The sequence below is a fragment of the Electrona antarctica genome, assembly GCF_951216825.1.
Source record: "Electrona antarctica genome assembly, chromosome: 15".
In the NCBI taxonomy this organism is placed as follows: Eukaryota; Metazoa; Chordata; class Actinopteri; order Myctophiformes; family Myctophidae; genus Electrona; species Electrona antarctica.
Genome location: NC_136796.1, coordinates 44765197 through 44782375, shown reverse-complemented (window position 1 = coordinate 44782375; position 17179 = coordinate 44765197). Strand labels below are relative to the sequence as shown.

Genomic DNA, 17179 nt, shown 5'->3' with positions numbered 1-17179 from the left:
ATTACATTTCTCCATTCACTTATAATGAGGAAGATCGAAGACTCCCATTCAAGTATTGTTTTACCTTGAGACCGTAAGCGCCATCTTGAAAGATTTTCCACCATTTAGAATTTTCTTCAAAACACTTTTTGCTCTTCCACCTACAGAGTTTCTCCAAATCTAATGGACCTATCCGATTAAAACACCATGGGCAAAGATTTGATAGTCCGTATCATTCGGCCATAATTCAGTATTTTAGCCGTGACGTGAGCGCCCCCTCCAGAGATACTTCCGGGTCCCACTTTTGTGTCGCTTTTGTGTCCCCATATAGAGTTATACTGTGTCCCTCCGTCTGACTAAATCTGAGACGAAAACAACCATGAAAGTCTCACCGCTTTCCTTGCAACAACAAAGCTACTGGTCTCCCAAATCTGGCTGTGACAGGCCGTCTGCCCCACACTGAATACTATCGCCATTTTATTTCATTGTGTCAACGAAATCCTCATTATTGCAAACTAGATTCAACATACTCAACCCTGCACACATTCTAAATATGCCCCCGAAATATTGTACTGAGCAAATGGACTGTAACCACCTTCAATAATAATGATAATAATAGTCTGTTATTGTCTCCACATCATATATTTTCTTTGTCATGGACACTTGTACAAAACATTAATAATTCTACTCGAGGTGGAAGCATTAAGACGCATTTTAACCCTCAATGTCTTCCTTTCTGAAAAATAACGTCATTGTGAAAAGATTCACGCGTTTAAATATTCTATTTACAATGAGATGCGGACGGGAGCTGGTGCCACTTGGACCCGGACGTAACGTAGCACTACAAAATGACGTCGGACTTAAATACAGAATGGCCTTCCAAAGTTAGTGGGAGGGGCCTATTTTACAAAAAATGCCACAAATCATGAACGAAAAGTAATTCCATTTTCATCCATAGGGGGCACCGCAAATGCGAAAAATGCATTTGATACTTTTATGCATTTGATACAAAAATCAAATGCATAAAAGTAGTAAGGACTAGTAGTGAATACTGTGCAATATCTCTTTTTGAACATAACCAACCCCTAGGGACCTCTATCCCCCCCCCCTCTCTCTCCCTCTCTCTCAACTCCCCTTTCCCTCCCCTTCTGTCTCTCTCCCCACTCTATCTGATATTATTTTTTTTCGGCGCCAATTCCGTCAAACCTTTGAGGACACAATTACTCAAATATATATTTTTTAGACATCAGAGCCTTTTTATGGACTATTGTATTATTAAGTATTCTCTCTTTGTTGTTTGTTTGGGGGGGGAGGGGGGGGGCTCCTATGCCCAGCTTTCCGGTCAATCATTGGCTTGTGATTGGCTGATCAGTGAAGACACTACACACACACACACACAATTGGGTCTCGTTACACCTGTGGCACAATGTTCATGTCGCTCCCTCCCTCTCTGTCTCCTCTCTATCCTCTTAGGGCTCTGGAGTTGCAGCCCTTCGGCCTCAAGCCTCTGCTACGCAGAGCGATGGCCTATGAGTCACTGGAGCGCTACAAGAAGGCCTACGTGGATTATAAGACCGTGCTGCAGATAGACAGCGTGGTGTCTGCCCACGACAGCGTCCACAGGTGGGTCAAACATTCAGATAGAGCAGGGGTGCCCCAAAAGGTAGATCAAGGCTGTGCAGGTAGACCACATGACATTCCCCTAAAGATATAATTTAAATGTATATATATATATATATATATTTTTTTTGGCATCTGCCCCTTGAAATAAGGTGACTTGATTGATTGATATCAAAACGGGCCTGTCAGCTCAAACACACAATGCAATATGTGCATTGTGTGTTTCAGGAGCATTACAAAGTTACATGCTTACAACAAAGTTACATGTCAAGGACCGCCCCTGGGGGGGGTCCTTGACATGAAAATGTTTGAGAACGACTGACATAGAAACATGGATTTTTCAAGAAAACGTTTTAACTAAAATCTTTGCTTCTGGGGGGGGGGGGGGGGGGTCCCTAGAATAAAATATCTTCAGATGGGGGTCGGCGGCCAAATACAGATAATTCTGGGGGTCCTTGACATGAAATAGTTTGAGAACCACTGACAGAAACAGAGGTTTTTCAGAAAACTGTTAGGATGTAGAAGACATTTGTAGAATCGAACTTAGGTCTAGAAAATCTAGATAAGTCAAAATTGCGCTCTGTAACACCAGATAATGTAATAATAACACCCGATAATGATAATGTAAATAATTTTATCATTTTAAACCACTACTAACATTTAGACTGTTGAAAATATTTTTTACAGCTAGAACTACGGTATCTTTACGTGTAGCCCATCTATAGCGTTTTTGTGGAGATAACGTCCATGCTTGGTATTTTCCATTTGTGGAGAAGAAACATTTAAATAGAATATTATTGCTCTAAAGCCAGAGTATAACGGTTGCAACAATAACAATTGAAGCACCAATTATAGCAAAAATGAGGGAGGCGGTGGGTCAGTTCATTATAAATCACTAAATAAAAGAATCGGTAAATTCGTTTAGCTGAAATAAACCCAAAACAGTCACAAACATAGCTTCAAATAACAAAATATTCGCTTTAACCCATTCTGGGCGGGAACCCCATTTTGGTGTTTTAAGCATTGTGTTATACTTTAGCTATTGAAAATAAAATCAGCTATTTTTTAAAAATCGTGAAAATGTGGCGCAAATCTTTGAATATATATTCTTTCAGAGCAAATATTTTAACTCAAATCTTTGCTTCTGGGGGGTCCCTAGAATAACATATCTTCAGATGGGGGTCGGCGGCCAAATACAGATAATTCTGGGGGTCCTTAACATGAAATAGTTTGAGAACCACTGACAGAAACCGAGGTTTTTCAGAAAACTGTTAGGATGTAGAAGACAATTGTAGAATCGAACTTAGGTCTAGAAAATCTAGATAAGTCAAAAGTGCGCTCTGTAACACCAGATAATGTAATAATAACACCCGATAATGATAATGTAAATAATTGTATCATTTTAAACCACTACTAACATTTAGACTGTTGAAAATATTTTTTACAGCTAGAACTACGGTATCTTTACGTGTAGCCCATCTATAGCGTTTTTGTGGAGATAACGTCCATGCTTGGTATTTTCCATTTGTGGAGAAGAAACATTTAAATAGAATATTATTGCTCTAAAGCCAGAGTATAACGGTTGCAACAATAACAATTGAAGCACCAATTATAGCAAAAATGAGGGAGGCGGTGGGTCAGTTCATTATAAATCACTAAAAGAATCGGTAAATTTGTTTAGCTGAAATAAACCCAAAACAGTCACAAACATAGCTTCAAATAACAAAATATTCGCTTTAACCCATTCTGGGCGGGAACCCCATTTTGGTGTTTTAAGCATTGTGTTATACTTTAGCTATTGAAAATAAAATCAGCTATTTTTTAAAAATCGTGAAAATGTGGCGCAAATCTTTGAATATATATTCTTTCAGAGCAAACGTTTTAACTCAAATCTTTGCTTCTGGGGGGGTCCCTAGAATAAAATATCTTCAGATGGGGGTCGGCGGCCAAATACAGATAATTCTGGGGGTCCTTGACATGAAATAGTTTGAGAACCACTGACAGAAACCGAGGTTTTTCAGAAAACTGTTAGGATGTAGAAGACATTTGTAGAATCGAACTTAGGTCTAGAAAATCTAGATAAGTCAAAATTGCGCTCTGTAACACCAGATAATGTAATAACAACAACCGATAATGATAATCTATCTAAACTCAAATGTCCAAAATAAAGCAAATTGCTAAAGTCTAGGCAGTGAGTATACGGTAAGGCTCCTCTTCTCTTACCACCCTCTAACTGTTCCACAAAGTCCGAGTCCCAAACCAAAAGCCTTGATCCGGGAAATTTGCACTTCAACCAGTGGTATTACATTAGTACATCCAATAAGATCCAATAGAAACAAATTCGCAAGACTTGGGAAATAATCCTCCAGTTGTCTGTGTCTGACTGTTCAAACTGCCACAGCTGCCACACTCAGGTGCCACAAACGGTGTGAGTGCCAATCACCCAATCGGCACTATAGTCTGACTGAGTGGTGAGTCTTGGGTGGGGCTTCTCAACCAGTGCCAGACTCACAGCAATAACCCATTTAGGCCTGACGTCGAAAGAAGCAAAGATATGAGTTAAAATGTTCATTCTGTAATAATATATATTCAAAGATTTGAGGCACATTTTCAAGATTTTTCAAAAAATAGCAGACCTACAAGCTCATAGCGCGGCACCGAGTGCCGCGCTATGAGCTTGTAGATCTGCTATTTTTCAATAGCTAAAGTATAACCTAATGCATTAACACACCAAAAGGGGTTCCCGCCCAAAATGGGATAATTTAACCCATTTAGACCTGAGAATGATTCTACAAATGTCTGTTTTCTGAAAAACCCCATGTTTCTATGTCAGTAGTGCTCAAACATTTTCATGTCAAGGACCCCAAAAATCATATGTAATTGCTCCGACCGACCCCCATCTGAAAATATGTTGTTCCAGAGACAGCAAAGATTTGAGTTAAAAACGTTCGCTTGGAAAGAATATATATTCAAAGATTTGTGCCACATTTTCGCGATATTTCAAAAATAGCAGACCTACAAGTGCCGCGCTACGAGCTTGTAGATCTGCTATTTTTCAATAGCTAAAGTATAACATAATGCTTTAAAACACCAAAACGGGTTCCCGCCCAGAATGGGATAATGCACCACAGCCATATCGTGAACATGAAATAATAACTCAATGGCCTTCTTATAGAACATAGATCAGCAGATTAATAGAAAATAAGAAAGAACATTATTATTAAAACCAAAATACATAGAAACACAATAACACGTGTGACTAGTGGACACAGAGGTTAAGAGTTTAAACTAAAAGTAATTTTCTTTTTTTTACTGACTACGATGTTATACTCTCTAAGTCAGACATAACAGTTCACTGTATCTGTATCAAATACAATGATTACATAAACCACTATTGTATAATAATCCGGTGTTACATAAAGGGTAATAATATGAGCATGTTCAGATGAAAAAACACTTGCATGTTGTAGTCCAGTTTTCCCAACATGGGGTTCTGGGGGACTCTGAGACTGTAGTATGAATGAAACCAAAAGTACTCCTAAGGTCCTTGAAATGTAAAAGGTTTAGAATGACTAATATTAAATTATGTAATGTGTAATGTGTGTTCCCGAGTACAAAACTCTGGTATATACTGTATACAGTACAGGCCTACAAAGCAACCAAAGGTATGGCACCCCCATATCTTCAAAGTCTGATCCAACCCTACAATGCCTAAATCAGTGGTTCCCAACGTGGGGTCTGGGGACCCCCAGGGGTCCTTGAGGGGGTTCCAGGGGGTCCCCCAGCTAAATGATAATTGGGAACCAAATGGACACTTATGGGTCTGTAACTCAGAGAGTGTACAAATGGAACCAAATGGTTCACAGAGTTAAATTAACATTGATTTTTACAATATAAATTGGGTGTCCCAGAGATAGAAATGCCATTAAATGGGGGTTGGTAAGACTAATGCATGTCAAACTGGGGGTCCTTGAAATTAAACGGGTTGAGAATCACTGCTAGAGCCGTAAAAATCTTCTCTTATGGGGATCCCTGGCATATCTTTTCAAATGGGGGGTCCGCAGGGCTAATTAGTGTCAATTTGGTGGGTCCTTGTTGACATGAAAAAATGTGGGAACCCACTGGCCCTAAATTGTTAAATTGTTCCTCTGGCAGGATCACCAAGATGCTGATTGAACAGGACGGGCCCGACTGGAGAGAGAAGCTCCCGGAGATCCCCGCGGTACCTCTGGCCGTCCAGCAGCGACACAGAGACAAGCCCGTCAGCGCCGAGCTCACCGCGGCCCGCGCCGCCAGGGCCGTTAACGAGGAAGGTCAGTGTGACATCACCTCATCTGACAGCATGACCAAATGTGGGGCAAGTCTGAACCAATGTGAATTCATGCGAGGGTACACAGTGTACATTTTTGGTATACAAAAGTGTGTGTGTGTGTGTGTGTGTGTGTGTGTGTGTGTGTGTGTGTGTGTGTGTGTGTGTGTGTGTGTGTGTGTGTGTGTGTGTGTGTGTGTGTGTGTGTGTGTGTGTGTGTGTGTGTGTGTGTGTGTGTGTGTGTGTGTGTGTGTGTGTGTGTGTGTGTGTGTGTTGTTTTTTGGCAGCAAATTTAGATTTTAGTTTTAGTCATAGTCTCTTCAATAGCTTTAGTCACATTTTAGTCACCCGGAATGTTTTAGTGTTAGTCTAGTTTTAGTCGACTAAATCTACAGTTGATTTAGTCGACTAAAATGTGTTTTGGGTGACTGTAATGCGTCGTAATGACTGTTTTTACACTTGCTGAAACCGATGTACAAGCCCACAACGCGTCGCAGCGCTGTGAGCTTGTAGATCTGCTATTTTATTTTTTATTGTAGATCTGCTATTTTCAGCATGCAAATGCAAGTAAATGCATGCAACAAGTAAAATGACTTATACTGGATCTCTTGTCCACTAGTCCCTTCCTAACATTTTAGTCTAGTTTTTATTTGTTGACGAAATTGTCAATATATTTAGTCTTAGTTTTAGTCATCATAGCTTAGTTTTTATTTAGTTTCCATTTAGTCTTCGTCTTAGTTTTAGTCGACGAAAACAACACTGGGAAGAAGTACATGTTTTGTCAGAGCCACATCCCACTGATACTTGGACACGCCTCCTGACATCATCGACATGACATCAGAGAACGACAGGGAAGCCACGCTGTTATTAGATACTGTCCCTGTTCTCTCTCTCTCTCTCTCTCTCTCTCTCTCTCTCTCTCTCTCTCTCTCTCTCTCTCTCATACACAATTCAGACAGACCGATTTCCCTCTATATGTCCAAGAGATTGTAAATTACGCAATAATATCGCTGCGTTCCAATCCAGGAGGCGTCAGCAGTAGCAGAAGTGTTGCTCATTTTGTTATTGACAAAACACATGGCATAACACATGAACACAATTTCACTGAGGGACTGCCATTGGATTCTTTCTTTTTTGAATTTTCAACTAGAACTGCACTCTGTCGAGTGCCTACTTGCTTGTTGCACACAAGTAGGCCATAAATGGCCTACTAGTGCGCTTGATTAGTGGTATACTGTGGTTACTTTTGATGCGTATGCACCGTCCCAGCATATGACGTCAGGGTATAACTGGCGTCATATGCTAGCTCTCAATGATGACTAGCTCTCAATGATGACGTAATAAAGATGTGGATTAAAGGTCCCAATGCCAGAGTGTAATTGGTTTTCGATGGTGACGTAATGACGATATGTTTTAGTGTCGGGAGGATTAGAGGTAATGCTCCTACTGTATGTATGCATGTATGTAATCTGGCACCACTGCCGTATCAGGCACAAGTAGTCATTACGTCATTTGCTGGGACGGTGCATACGCATCGTCCTGCGAAACTAGTACTTGCGCGCTCTGCTTGCGCAAGTAACTAGAGATATTGGTTGTTCAGTTTGACCCACCCGTTTTGGAGATATGGCTTATTATAGAGTAATGTCTTGCAGAGAAACACAAACGGCGAGTTGAGAAAACAGGCTTGAAAGGTTCACTTCTGTGGTCTCTAACACTACACCTATAGCTACACGTTTAAGCGTTTATTTAATAAATACAATACATTTCAGCTCTGATATTTATTTCAGACATGCTCTAGTATGTGAAGAGGCTGCCTGTGCTATTAACACATTTGTACATATCTGTCAAAAGGATAAAAAGCTTGAGAGCTTATTTCCGTTGTGGGTTTTTCCCTTTGTTTTCATTGTGAATCTTCATTGTGGTCTCGGTCAGAGTATCTGTGTGTCTAAACGCTGAGCACCGGTGAAAGCAGTCCTGCTGACTGTGACTGGGGGGTGTGTGTGTGTGTGTGTGTGTGTGTGCGCGCACGTGTCTGTGTGTGTGTACGTGCGTGTGTGTGTGCGTGCGTGTCTGGGAGCACTATCAATAATGCACAGGGAAGATGATCTTCACAGACTGTAGTGCTGCTGTAATGGAACGTTTCGGGTCAGGTTTCCTGTTACGCTGACAAAATAAGGCATTGTATGTCCTGAAATACACTCGTACACATAGTTATATTATGGCGTATGCACACATTGATAATGAAGTGCATTTTTTTATAGCGCTTTTCCAAGTGCTCAAAGCACTTTACAATGGTTCATTCATTCATATACGTACATTGGGAGGTGAAGCGGCGAACAGTCGACGCCAGCGTCCTCACTTCCCACATTCACACACCGACGGTGGCGAGCTCACACCGACCGCCTCATTGGAGGCGACGTGGGGTTCAGTGTCTTGCCTCAAGGACACTTCGACATGTAGTACAGGAGGAGGAGCCGGGATTCGAACCGTCGACCCGCAGGGATCATTAGACGACCTGCTCTACCTCCTGAGCCACAGCCGCCCACATTGATGACACACACATTCCTGGGGGTCATTGACATGAAAAAGGTTGAGCACCACTGATATAGAAACATAGGGTTTTTCAGAAAACTGTCAGGATTTAGAAGACATGTGTAGAATCGTCCTCAGCACTGGGCGTGTTATTATAATATGGCAATAAAGTGACGCAATTATTATTCAGAACGGTCGATTTTTCCACTGCAATTACAGCGAAAGCGTTAAACCTGTATGAATACGTCGTCAACTTGTTTCATCTCGACAAAAGGCCCATGTGGTCGTCGTGACGTGGGACGTGACCGATTCAATCTTTGACTTTTGATTCATTAAGACTAGAATAAGCAAACATGCCTTGTTGTGTCACCATTGCTCTTTTTTCATCATTAGTTTTTTGTTGTTGTTGCTATACTTGTCTCCTCATACAGCCAGGAAGAAAGAGACCCGTCTGAGCGCACTGAAGAAGGAAGGCAACGAGCTGGTGAGGCAAGGCCAGTTCCAACAGGCCTTGGAGAGGTACAGCGAATGCCTCGCCTTGAAACCAGACGAATGCGTGCTCTACACCAACAGGTATGCAGTGATGCACCATGGGAAGACTTAACCCATTTAGGCCTGACCTCGAAATTTTAAAAAGAATCTTCTAAATCCTCCAGTTTTCTGAAATAAATATTTTCACGATTTTTCAAAAATAGCAGACCTACAAGCTCGTAGCGCGCCACTCGGTGGCGCGCTATGAGCTTGTAGATCTGCTATTTTTCAATAGCTAAATTATAACAAATTAAAACACCAAAAGGGGTTCCTGCCCAAAATGGGTTAAACTACTTACCTGGCGTGCCCTTTTTTGGGCATGTCATCGTCATAGATTCTGGGCGGGAACCTCTTTTGGTGTTTTAAGCATTATGTTATAAAAATGAAAAATAGCAGATCTACAAGCTCGTAGCTTGTGGGTCTGCTATTTTTTGAAAATGTATTCTTTCAGAGCGAACGTTTTTAACTCAAATCTTTGCTTCTGGGGGGGTCCCTGGAACAACATATTTTTCAGTTGGGGTTTCCGCTGCCAAATGCAGATAATTCGGGGGGGTCATTGACATGAGAAAGGTTCAGCACCACTGATATATTAGAAACATGTTTTTTTCAGAAAACTGTCATGATTTAGAAGACATTTGTAGAATCGTCTAAATGGGTTAAAGTATAGAATAGGTTAAAGCCACATTGGATAACATGTTTAGGTAAAATATATTACTTTTAAATGGTGTTGGAGCTTTCCCCCAAGCTCCAATAAAACCTTATCAGTCAAGATAGGGTTGGGATCAATCAAGATAGGTGTGAGATATTATTTTGTAATATTGTCTATTTCAATGTCATTGTAATGACAGTAGAGGGTGCTAAATGATCACCCAAGAAAATGATACAGCATGTGAATCTGGTCTGACGATCTAGAACAGTGGTTCCCAAAGTGGGGTCCGGGGACCCCCAGGGGTCCTTGAGGGAGTTCCAGGGGGTCCCCCAGATAAATGATAGTTAGGAACCAAATGGACCCTTATGGGTCTGTAACTCAGAGAGTTAGGGGTCCTTGATATGAATAAGTTTGGGAACCACTGATGCACACTGTGACCCTGAATCAAGGAGGGTGTAAGTGGTGTTCTTTTATTGTTATGTTCTTTTTGTTTTGTAAAAACAAATGTGCAATATTCTGCTATTAATCCTTGCTATATTGTTCAGTAACAGATGACTCCGGCTGTCTTTCCAGCTCTTTCGTGAACAGAATTATACATTTTACCACTTTTATCCAGTCAGGAGTGACTTGTTCCATTTTGTCAACATAATTTTGTATAACTTCAAATTCCACTTGGTTATCGTATATATCCTGTTTTACATTCTCTCTCCTGATTGGATACAAATGATATCCTGACCTGAAAAGGTATTTTCTGTTACTGTATTTTCTGTTACTGAACAAACTCCCTATTCATAGCAATTATTTTTATTTGAATACAAAAATATGTCACTTACACCACGTTTAAGTGTTGGACCACATTCATACATAGCATTAGCAGGTACTCGGATTTAACCCATTTAGACCCGAGGACAATTCTACAAATGTCTTCTAAATCCTGACAGTTTTCTGAAAAGCCCATGTTTCTATGTCAGCGTTCTCAAACTATTTCATGTCAAGGACCCCCAGAATTATATGTAATTGGCCGCCGACTCCCATTTGAAAATATGTTGTTCCAGGGACCCCCCGCAAAGATTTGCGGAAAAACGTTTTGCGCCACATTTTCATGATTTATCAAAAATAGCAGACCTACAAGCTCGTAGCGCGGCACTCGGTGCCGTGCTACGAGCTTGTAGATCTGCTATTTTTCAATAGCTAAAGTATGACATAATGCTTAAAACACCAAAAGGGGTTCCCGTCCAGAATTGGGTTAAACATCGTAACTTGTATCAATGTCACCCTCTTTGATTCATTCATGTTTCATCCTTTACCGTCCCCCCCCAGAGCCATTTGTTTCCTGAAAATGAACCGCTTTCAAGAGGCCAAACAGGACTGCGACTCGGCCATCAAGATGGAGCCGACGAATAAAAAGGCGTTCTACCGAAGAGCCCTGGCATTTAAGGGCTTAAAGGTGTGTTAAAGGCTGCCGCATACTTAAGAACTAAATGACATCATTGCAAAGAAACCTTGGCATTGCTTTGCCAAAGTTCCTTTCACCAGTTCAAGATTTTATAACTAGCTGAACATCACTGCAGATTATGTTAAACATTGAGTGTGATTGGTCAGAAATTCAAGGCTGTAAAGGAGCGACTTGGACACTCATGCATGAAGGAAGCATGAGTTCAAGTCCGTTGCTCTCCCCAGGTTGCCAGAGGGTGTGTAGAGCCCAGGATTGTAATTTTTTTCTTCTGATACGTGTATTGTGATGTTTTTCTATATATTGTATTACTCGACGACACTGAAAATGAGTTTAATTACTCAGTGTCATTTCGAGAATAAACAAAACTTGAATGAGAGCATCGATTTATTGTTTCTCTCCCGCCGTTTGTGTGCACGTATGTGTGTGTGTGTATGTGTGTGTGACCCTCCCTCTGTGTGCACGTATGTGTGTGTGTGACCCTCCCTCCTCCAGGACTACCTGTCGGCCAGTAGTGACCTGCAGGAAGTGCTCCACCTGGACCCCAACGTGCACGAGGCCGAGCAGGAGCTGGAAGAGATGACTGTTCTACTGAGACAGAGCCTAGTGGACGGCACCGCACGCACCTAGGGTACGCTACTAATACGGTTATAATACGGTACCGCACACACCTAGGGTACGCTACTAATACGGTTATAATACGGCACCGCACGCACCTAGGGTACGGTACTAATACGGTTATAATACGGCACCGCACGCACCTAGGGTACGCTACTAATACGGTTATAATACGGCACCGCACACACCTAGGGTACGCTACTAATACGGTTATAATACGGCACCGCACGCACCTAGGGTACGGTACTAATACGGTTATAATACGGCACCGCACGCACCTAGGGTACGGTACTGATACGGTTATAATACGGTACCGCACACACCTAGGGTACGCTACTAATACGGTACCGCACGCACCTAGGGTACGCTACTAATACGGCACCGCACGCACCTAGGGTACGGTACTAATACGGTTATAATACGGCACCGCACGCACCTAGGGTACGGTACTAATACGGTTATAATACGGCACCGCACGCACCTAGGGTACGCTACTAATACGGTTATAATACGGCACCGCACGCACCTAGGGTACGGTACTAATACGGTACCGCACGCACCTAGGGTACGCTACTAATACGGTACCGCACGCACCTAGGGTACGGTACTAATACGGTACCGCACGCACCTAGGGTACGCTACTAATACGGTTATAATACGGCACCGCACGCACGCTACTAATACGGTACTGCACGCACCTAGGGTATGGTACCAATACGGTACCGCACACACCTAGGGTACGCTACTAATACGGTTATAATACGGTACCGCACACACCTAGGGTACGGTTATAATACGGCACCGCACGCACCTAGGGTACGCTACTGATACGGTTATAATACGGCACCGCACGCACCTAGGGTACGGTACTAATACGGTTATAATACGGTACCGCACACACCTAGGGTACGGTACCTATACGGTTATAATACGGCACTGCACGCACCTAGGGTACGCTACTGATACGGTTATAATACGGTACCGCACGCACCTAGGGTACGGTTATAATACGGCACCGCACGCACCTAGGGTACGCTACTGATACGGTTATAATACGGCACCGCACGCACCTAGGGTACGGTACTAATACGGTTATAATACGGCACCGCACGCACCTAGGGTACGCTACTAATACGGTTATAATACGGCACCGCACGCACCTAGGGTACGGTACTAATACGGTACCGCACGCACCTAGGGTACGGTACTAATACGGTACCGCACGCACCTAGGGTACGCTACTAATACGGTTATAATACGGCACCGCACGCACGCTACTAATACGGTACTGCACGCACCTAGGGTATGGTACCAATACGGTACCGCACACACCTAGGGTACGCTACTAATACGGTTATAATACGGCACCGCACGCACGCTACTAATACGGTACTGCACGCACCTAGGGTACGCTACTAATACGGTTATAATACGGTACCGCACACACCTAGGGTACGCTACTAATACGGTTATAATACGGTACCGCACACACCTAGGGTACGGTACCTATACGGTTATAATACGGCACTGCACGCACCTAGGGTACGCTACTGATACGGTTATAATACGGTACCGCACGCACCTAGGGTACGGTTATAATACGGCACCGCACGCACCTAGGGTACGCTACTGATACGGTTATAATACGGCACCGCACGCACCTAGGGTACGGTACTAATACGGTTATAATACGGCACCGCACGCACCTAGGGTACGGTACTAATACGGTTATAATACGGCACCGCACGCACCTAGGGTACGCTACTAATACGGTTATAATACGGCACCGCACGCACCTAGGGTACGGTACTAATACGGTACCGCACGCACCTAGGGTACGCTACTAATACGGTACCGCACGCACCTAGGGTACGGTACTAATACGGTACCGCACGCACCTAGGGTACGCTACTAATACGGTTATAATACGGCACCGCACGCACGCTACTAATACGGTACTGCACGCACCTAGGGTATGGTACCAATACGGTACCGCACACACCTAGGGTACGCTACTAATACGGTTATAATACGGCACCGCACGCACGCTACTAATACGGTACTGCACGCACCTAGGGTACGGTACTAATACGGTACCGCACGCACCTAGGGTACGCTACTAATACGGTACCGCACGCACCTAGGGTACGGTACTAATACGGTACTGCACGCACCTAGGGTATGGTACCAATACGGTACCGCACACACCTAGGGTACGCTACTAATACGGTTATAATACGGCACCGCACGCACGCTACTAATACGGTACCGCACGCACCTAGGGTACGGTTATAATACGGCACCGCACGCACCTAGGGTACGCTACTGATACGGTTATAATACGGCACCGCACGCACCTAGGGTACGGTACTAATACGGTTATAATACGGTACCGCACACACCTAGGGTACGGTACCTATACGGTTATAATACGGCACTGCACGCACCTAGGGTACGGTACTGATACGGTTATAATACGGTACCGCACGCACCTAGGGTACGGTTATAATACGGCACCGCACGCACCTAGGGTACGCTACTGATACGGTTATAATACGGCACCGCACGCACCTAGGGTACGGTACTGATACGGTTATAATACGGTACCGCACGCACCTAGGGTACGGTTATAATACGGCACCGCACGCACCTAGGGTACGGTACTGATACGGTTATAATACGGTACCGCACGCACCTAGGGTACGGTTATAATACGGCACCGCACGCACCTAGGGTACGGTACTGATACGGTTATAATACGGTACTGCACGCACCTAGGGTACGGTACCGATACGGTACCGTACGCACCTAGGGTATGCTACTAATACGGTTATAATACGGCACCGCACGGTACTAATATGGTTATAATACGGTACCACACGCACTTAGGGTACGCTACTCTTATAGTCTCATTATATTTGCGTTCTGTATGGACCGAGTGTAACCCATTCTGGGCGGGAACCCCTTTTGGTGTTTTAAGCATTATGTTCTACTTTAGCTATAGAGCACCGAAGTCCTGACGTCAGTAGAGGGCGCCAGTCCACAGGTTTGTGTACTTTTTATTTGCATTGAAATCCCCATAGGGGGGTTTTAGATCTCTTCATATAAGAACTGTGTTTGAAAAATAAACCGATCATCCTGGCCTTTTCACTCATATGGATATGACATGACAACTGACATGTTAATTAAGTTTTATTTATTTATTTTTGTTATATTTAATGTTTCGTGGTTACGAGTCGAGTCACTGCCAGCTGAGCTTACGTCAACGAGGAATCTAAGGAACGCAATGTGTTGACAGCTGGGCGTGGCGTATATTAGCAGCGGCATTGCTTTCATACCCTTGAAGTTTCAAGGCTTTTGCGGCCACATTAATTACATTTTCTCCAGAAACTGTCTGTATCAACGACACACAGCCACCCCCCCTGATAGAAAGGCCGGGATGGTCGGATTATTCTTCAAACACAGTTCTTATATGAAGCGACCTAAAATCCCCCTATGGGGATTTCAATGGAAATAAAACTGTTTTAATTTTCCGATGGGGGTCGGAGGTTTTTCCGAAAATCGTCATGATTTAGACAACATTTTTTAAATTTCGACGTCGGGCCTAAATGGATTCAATTCATGTGAACACACACCCACACAAGTGAGAGTTATAGAGGTCTGCTTTAACAAGGGCTAACATCCATTGCAGCTCACATCATGACTCGTATGCATAATGCATTTTGCTACTCTACAATAACAACAAACTTACCCACAACTGTTTATTACATTTGTCTAGGTTTGAATGGCTGACTGTTATTGCTGTGGGACCCAGAGAGGAAGAGCTGAGCGCAGGAGGAGCACTGCTGTTGCCCCGAGGATGAAGGTCTATCCCAGTCTCTCCGTAGTCCGTACTCGATCCCCCTGTACTGTACGCACAACAGTCTCCGTACTCATCTCCTGTACTTGTACGCACAACCCGGGCAATAGCAAATGCTGAAGAGCAAATATATGTTGACCTTGGACTGCCTCAAGACAAGGGACCAGCTTATTCGACTTACGTGCACCATTTGCAAATGCGTGCAAACAAATCACCCCCCCCTACACTTCTTCTTCTTCCATTACCGAGAACACTTGATAAGAGGGGCAGCTTTATTAATAAAAAGCTGAAAAGAATAAAAAAGTCAAGCGACTAGTGACTTTTGCTTGCAAGAAAACCCAAGTCATCATCAATGTGAAAATGAAAATGCAACTACAGCATCGATCGCTGGACGGCCCGTGCACCCCACCGTCGCCAAGCACGAGTTACGGAGGGGAGGAAAAAAAACAAGACAGCTGTGTGTGCCTTATTGGTGGTGTTCAGACCATAAATGTGATGAACTTCATTGTCATTTTGTTATTTTTTTGAATTCATTGCCTGAATGAACACATGTTTCCACTCCCCTTAGGTGACTTGCATAAGCTTCACATAATAGGTTGAAAACTTGGAACTATAATTTGTTTTGTTTGTAAAAAATTGTTGGGGCCTGAATGAAAAGAAAAAAATACATTTTTATCCGCATTTTTCATCTTACCCTCCGTATACAGTATATATTCCAAAACCCTTTATTGGACCCTTTGGAAGCTGTTTAACCCATTCTGGACGGGAACCCCCTTTCGGTGTTTTTTAACTAAGCATTATGTTATACTTTAGCTATTGAAAAATAGCAGATCTACAAGCTCATAGCGCGCCACTCGGTGGCGCGCTATGAGCTTGTAGGTCTGCAATTTTTGAAAAATCGTAAAACCTAAAATGGGTTAAGTGAAACGTAATTGTCCGTTTGTACATCTTTGCTCGATCATCATCATCACACTGCAACGATCTAAGTTAGGAACTCCAGCTGGCTGTACAGCAAAAACCATCATTAAATTTACTTCAAGAAGAAACAAAACAAGATGTAGAAAAGTGTAGAAATAAGAACATAATGAGGTTTTCGAACATATTTTTAAACCGGTATGGGACAGCACAGCCTATTGCGAACTAAAAGTAAAACAAACAATGTTTTGATCAAATTTAGCCAATTAGATTATCTGACATCTGTGGTAAAGGTTTGTCGAAATAACCATTACCACACCGTCTTGAAATCACGAAGTTGTCAACTAAATTAATTGGTATAAGATTGTTTGTTTTCTTCTTCTTCTGAAATTCAAGGTAGGATTATAGATTACTAAATCACGTACTGTATGATTCTGGTCTCAGGTGAAATCTTGAATGTAATTAAGATGATTGTCTAGTGTCCGTGTGTGTATAGATAAAAGGGAAGTATTTCTTTAGGTTAGCAAGTTTCCAATATACATCTCTCCATACGATTCTTTTGACAAAACAATGTTTTGTGGCCTACTCTTATCAAAAAGCATTGCCGCATCGAACATCTGACTGAGCATGTACTGACCGAATGTAAATACATGAATGCATTGTAAATACTTTGAATGCAGAAGTAAATTATAAATTGCATTGTGAATGCTTTGA

At 42.9% G+C, this 17179-nt stretch overlaps 2 protein-coding genes across 4 annotated transcripts in view; one reads left to right on the top strand and one right to left on the bottom strand.

Moving 5' to 3' along the window:
• The window catches only part of polr2k (RNA polymerase II, I and III subunit K), a 19246-nt gene extending 15246 nt beyond the window's left edge, over nucleotides 1-4000 (bottom strand). Inside the window, exon 1 of one of the 2 annotated variants that reach the window (XM_079523289.1) lies at nucleotides 3823-4000. The gene's annotated coding sequence lies outside the window, so the exon portion shown is untranslated. The remainder of the gene's footprint in view (nucleotides 1-3822) is intronic. The other variant, XM_079523287.1, reaches the window with a different exon arrangement.
• spag1a (sperm associated antigen 1a) overlaps nucleotides 1-17179 on the top strand; it is a 25310-nt gene extending 8131 nt beyond the window's left edge. The window contains exons 3-9 of one of the 2 annotated variants that reach the window (XR_013791796.1): nucleotides 1453-1602; nucleotides 5755-5912; nucleotides 8872-9013; nucleotides 10941-11067; nucleotides 11569-11704; nucleotides 15470-16351; nucleotides 16423-17179. Coding sequence is in view for 1 of the 2 variants with exons in the window: in XM_079523272.1 (XP_079379398.1) it covers nucleotides 1453-1602; nucleotides 5755-5912; nucleotides 8872-9013; nucleotides 10941-11067; nucleotides 11569-11703 (712 nt within the window). In the remaining variant the exon portion in view is untranslated. Of the gene's footprint in view, nucleotides 1-1452; nucleotides 1603-5754; nucleotides 5913-8871; nucleotides 9014-10940; nucleotides 11068-11568; nucleotides 11705-15469; nucleotides 16385-16422 lie in introns of those variants that run through there. The other variant, XM_079523272.1, reaches the window with a different exon arrangement.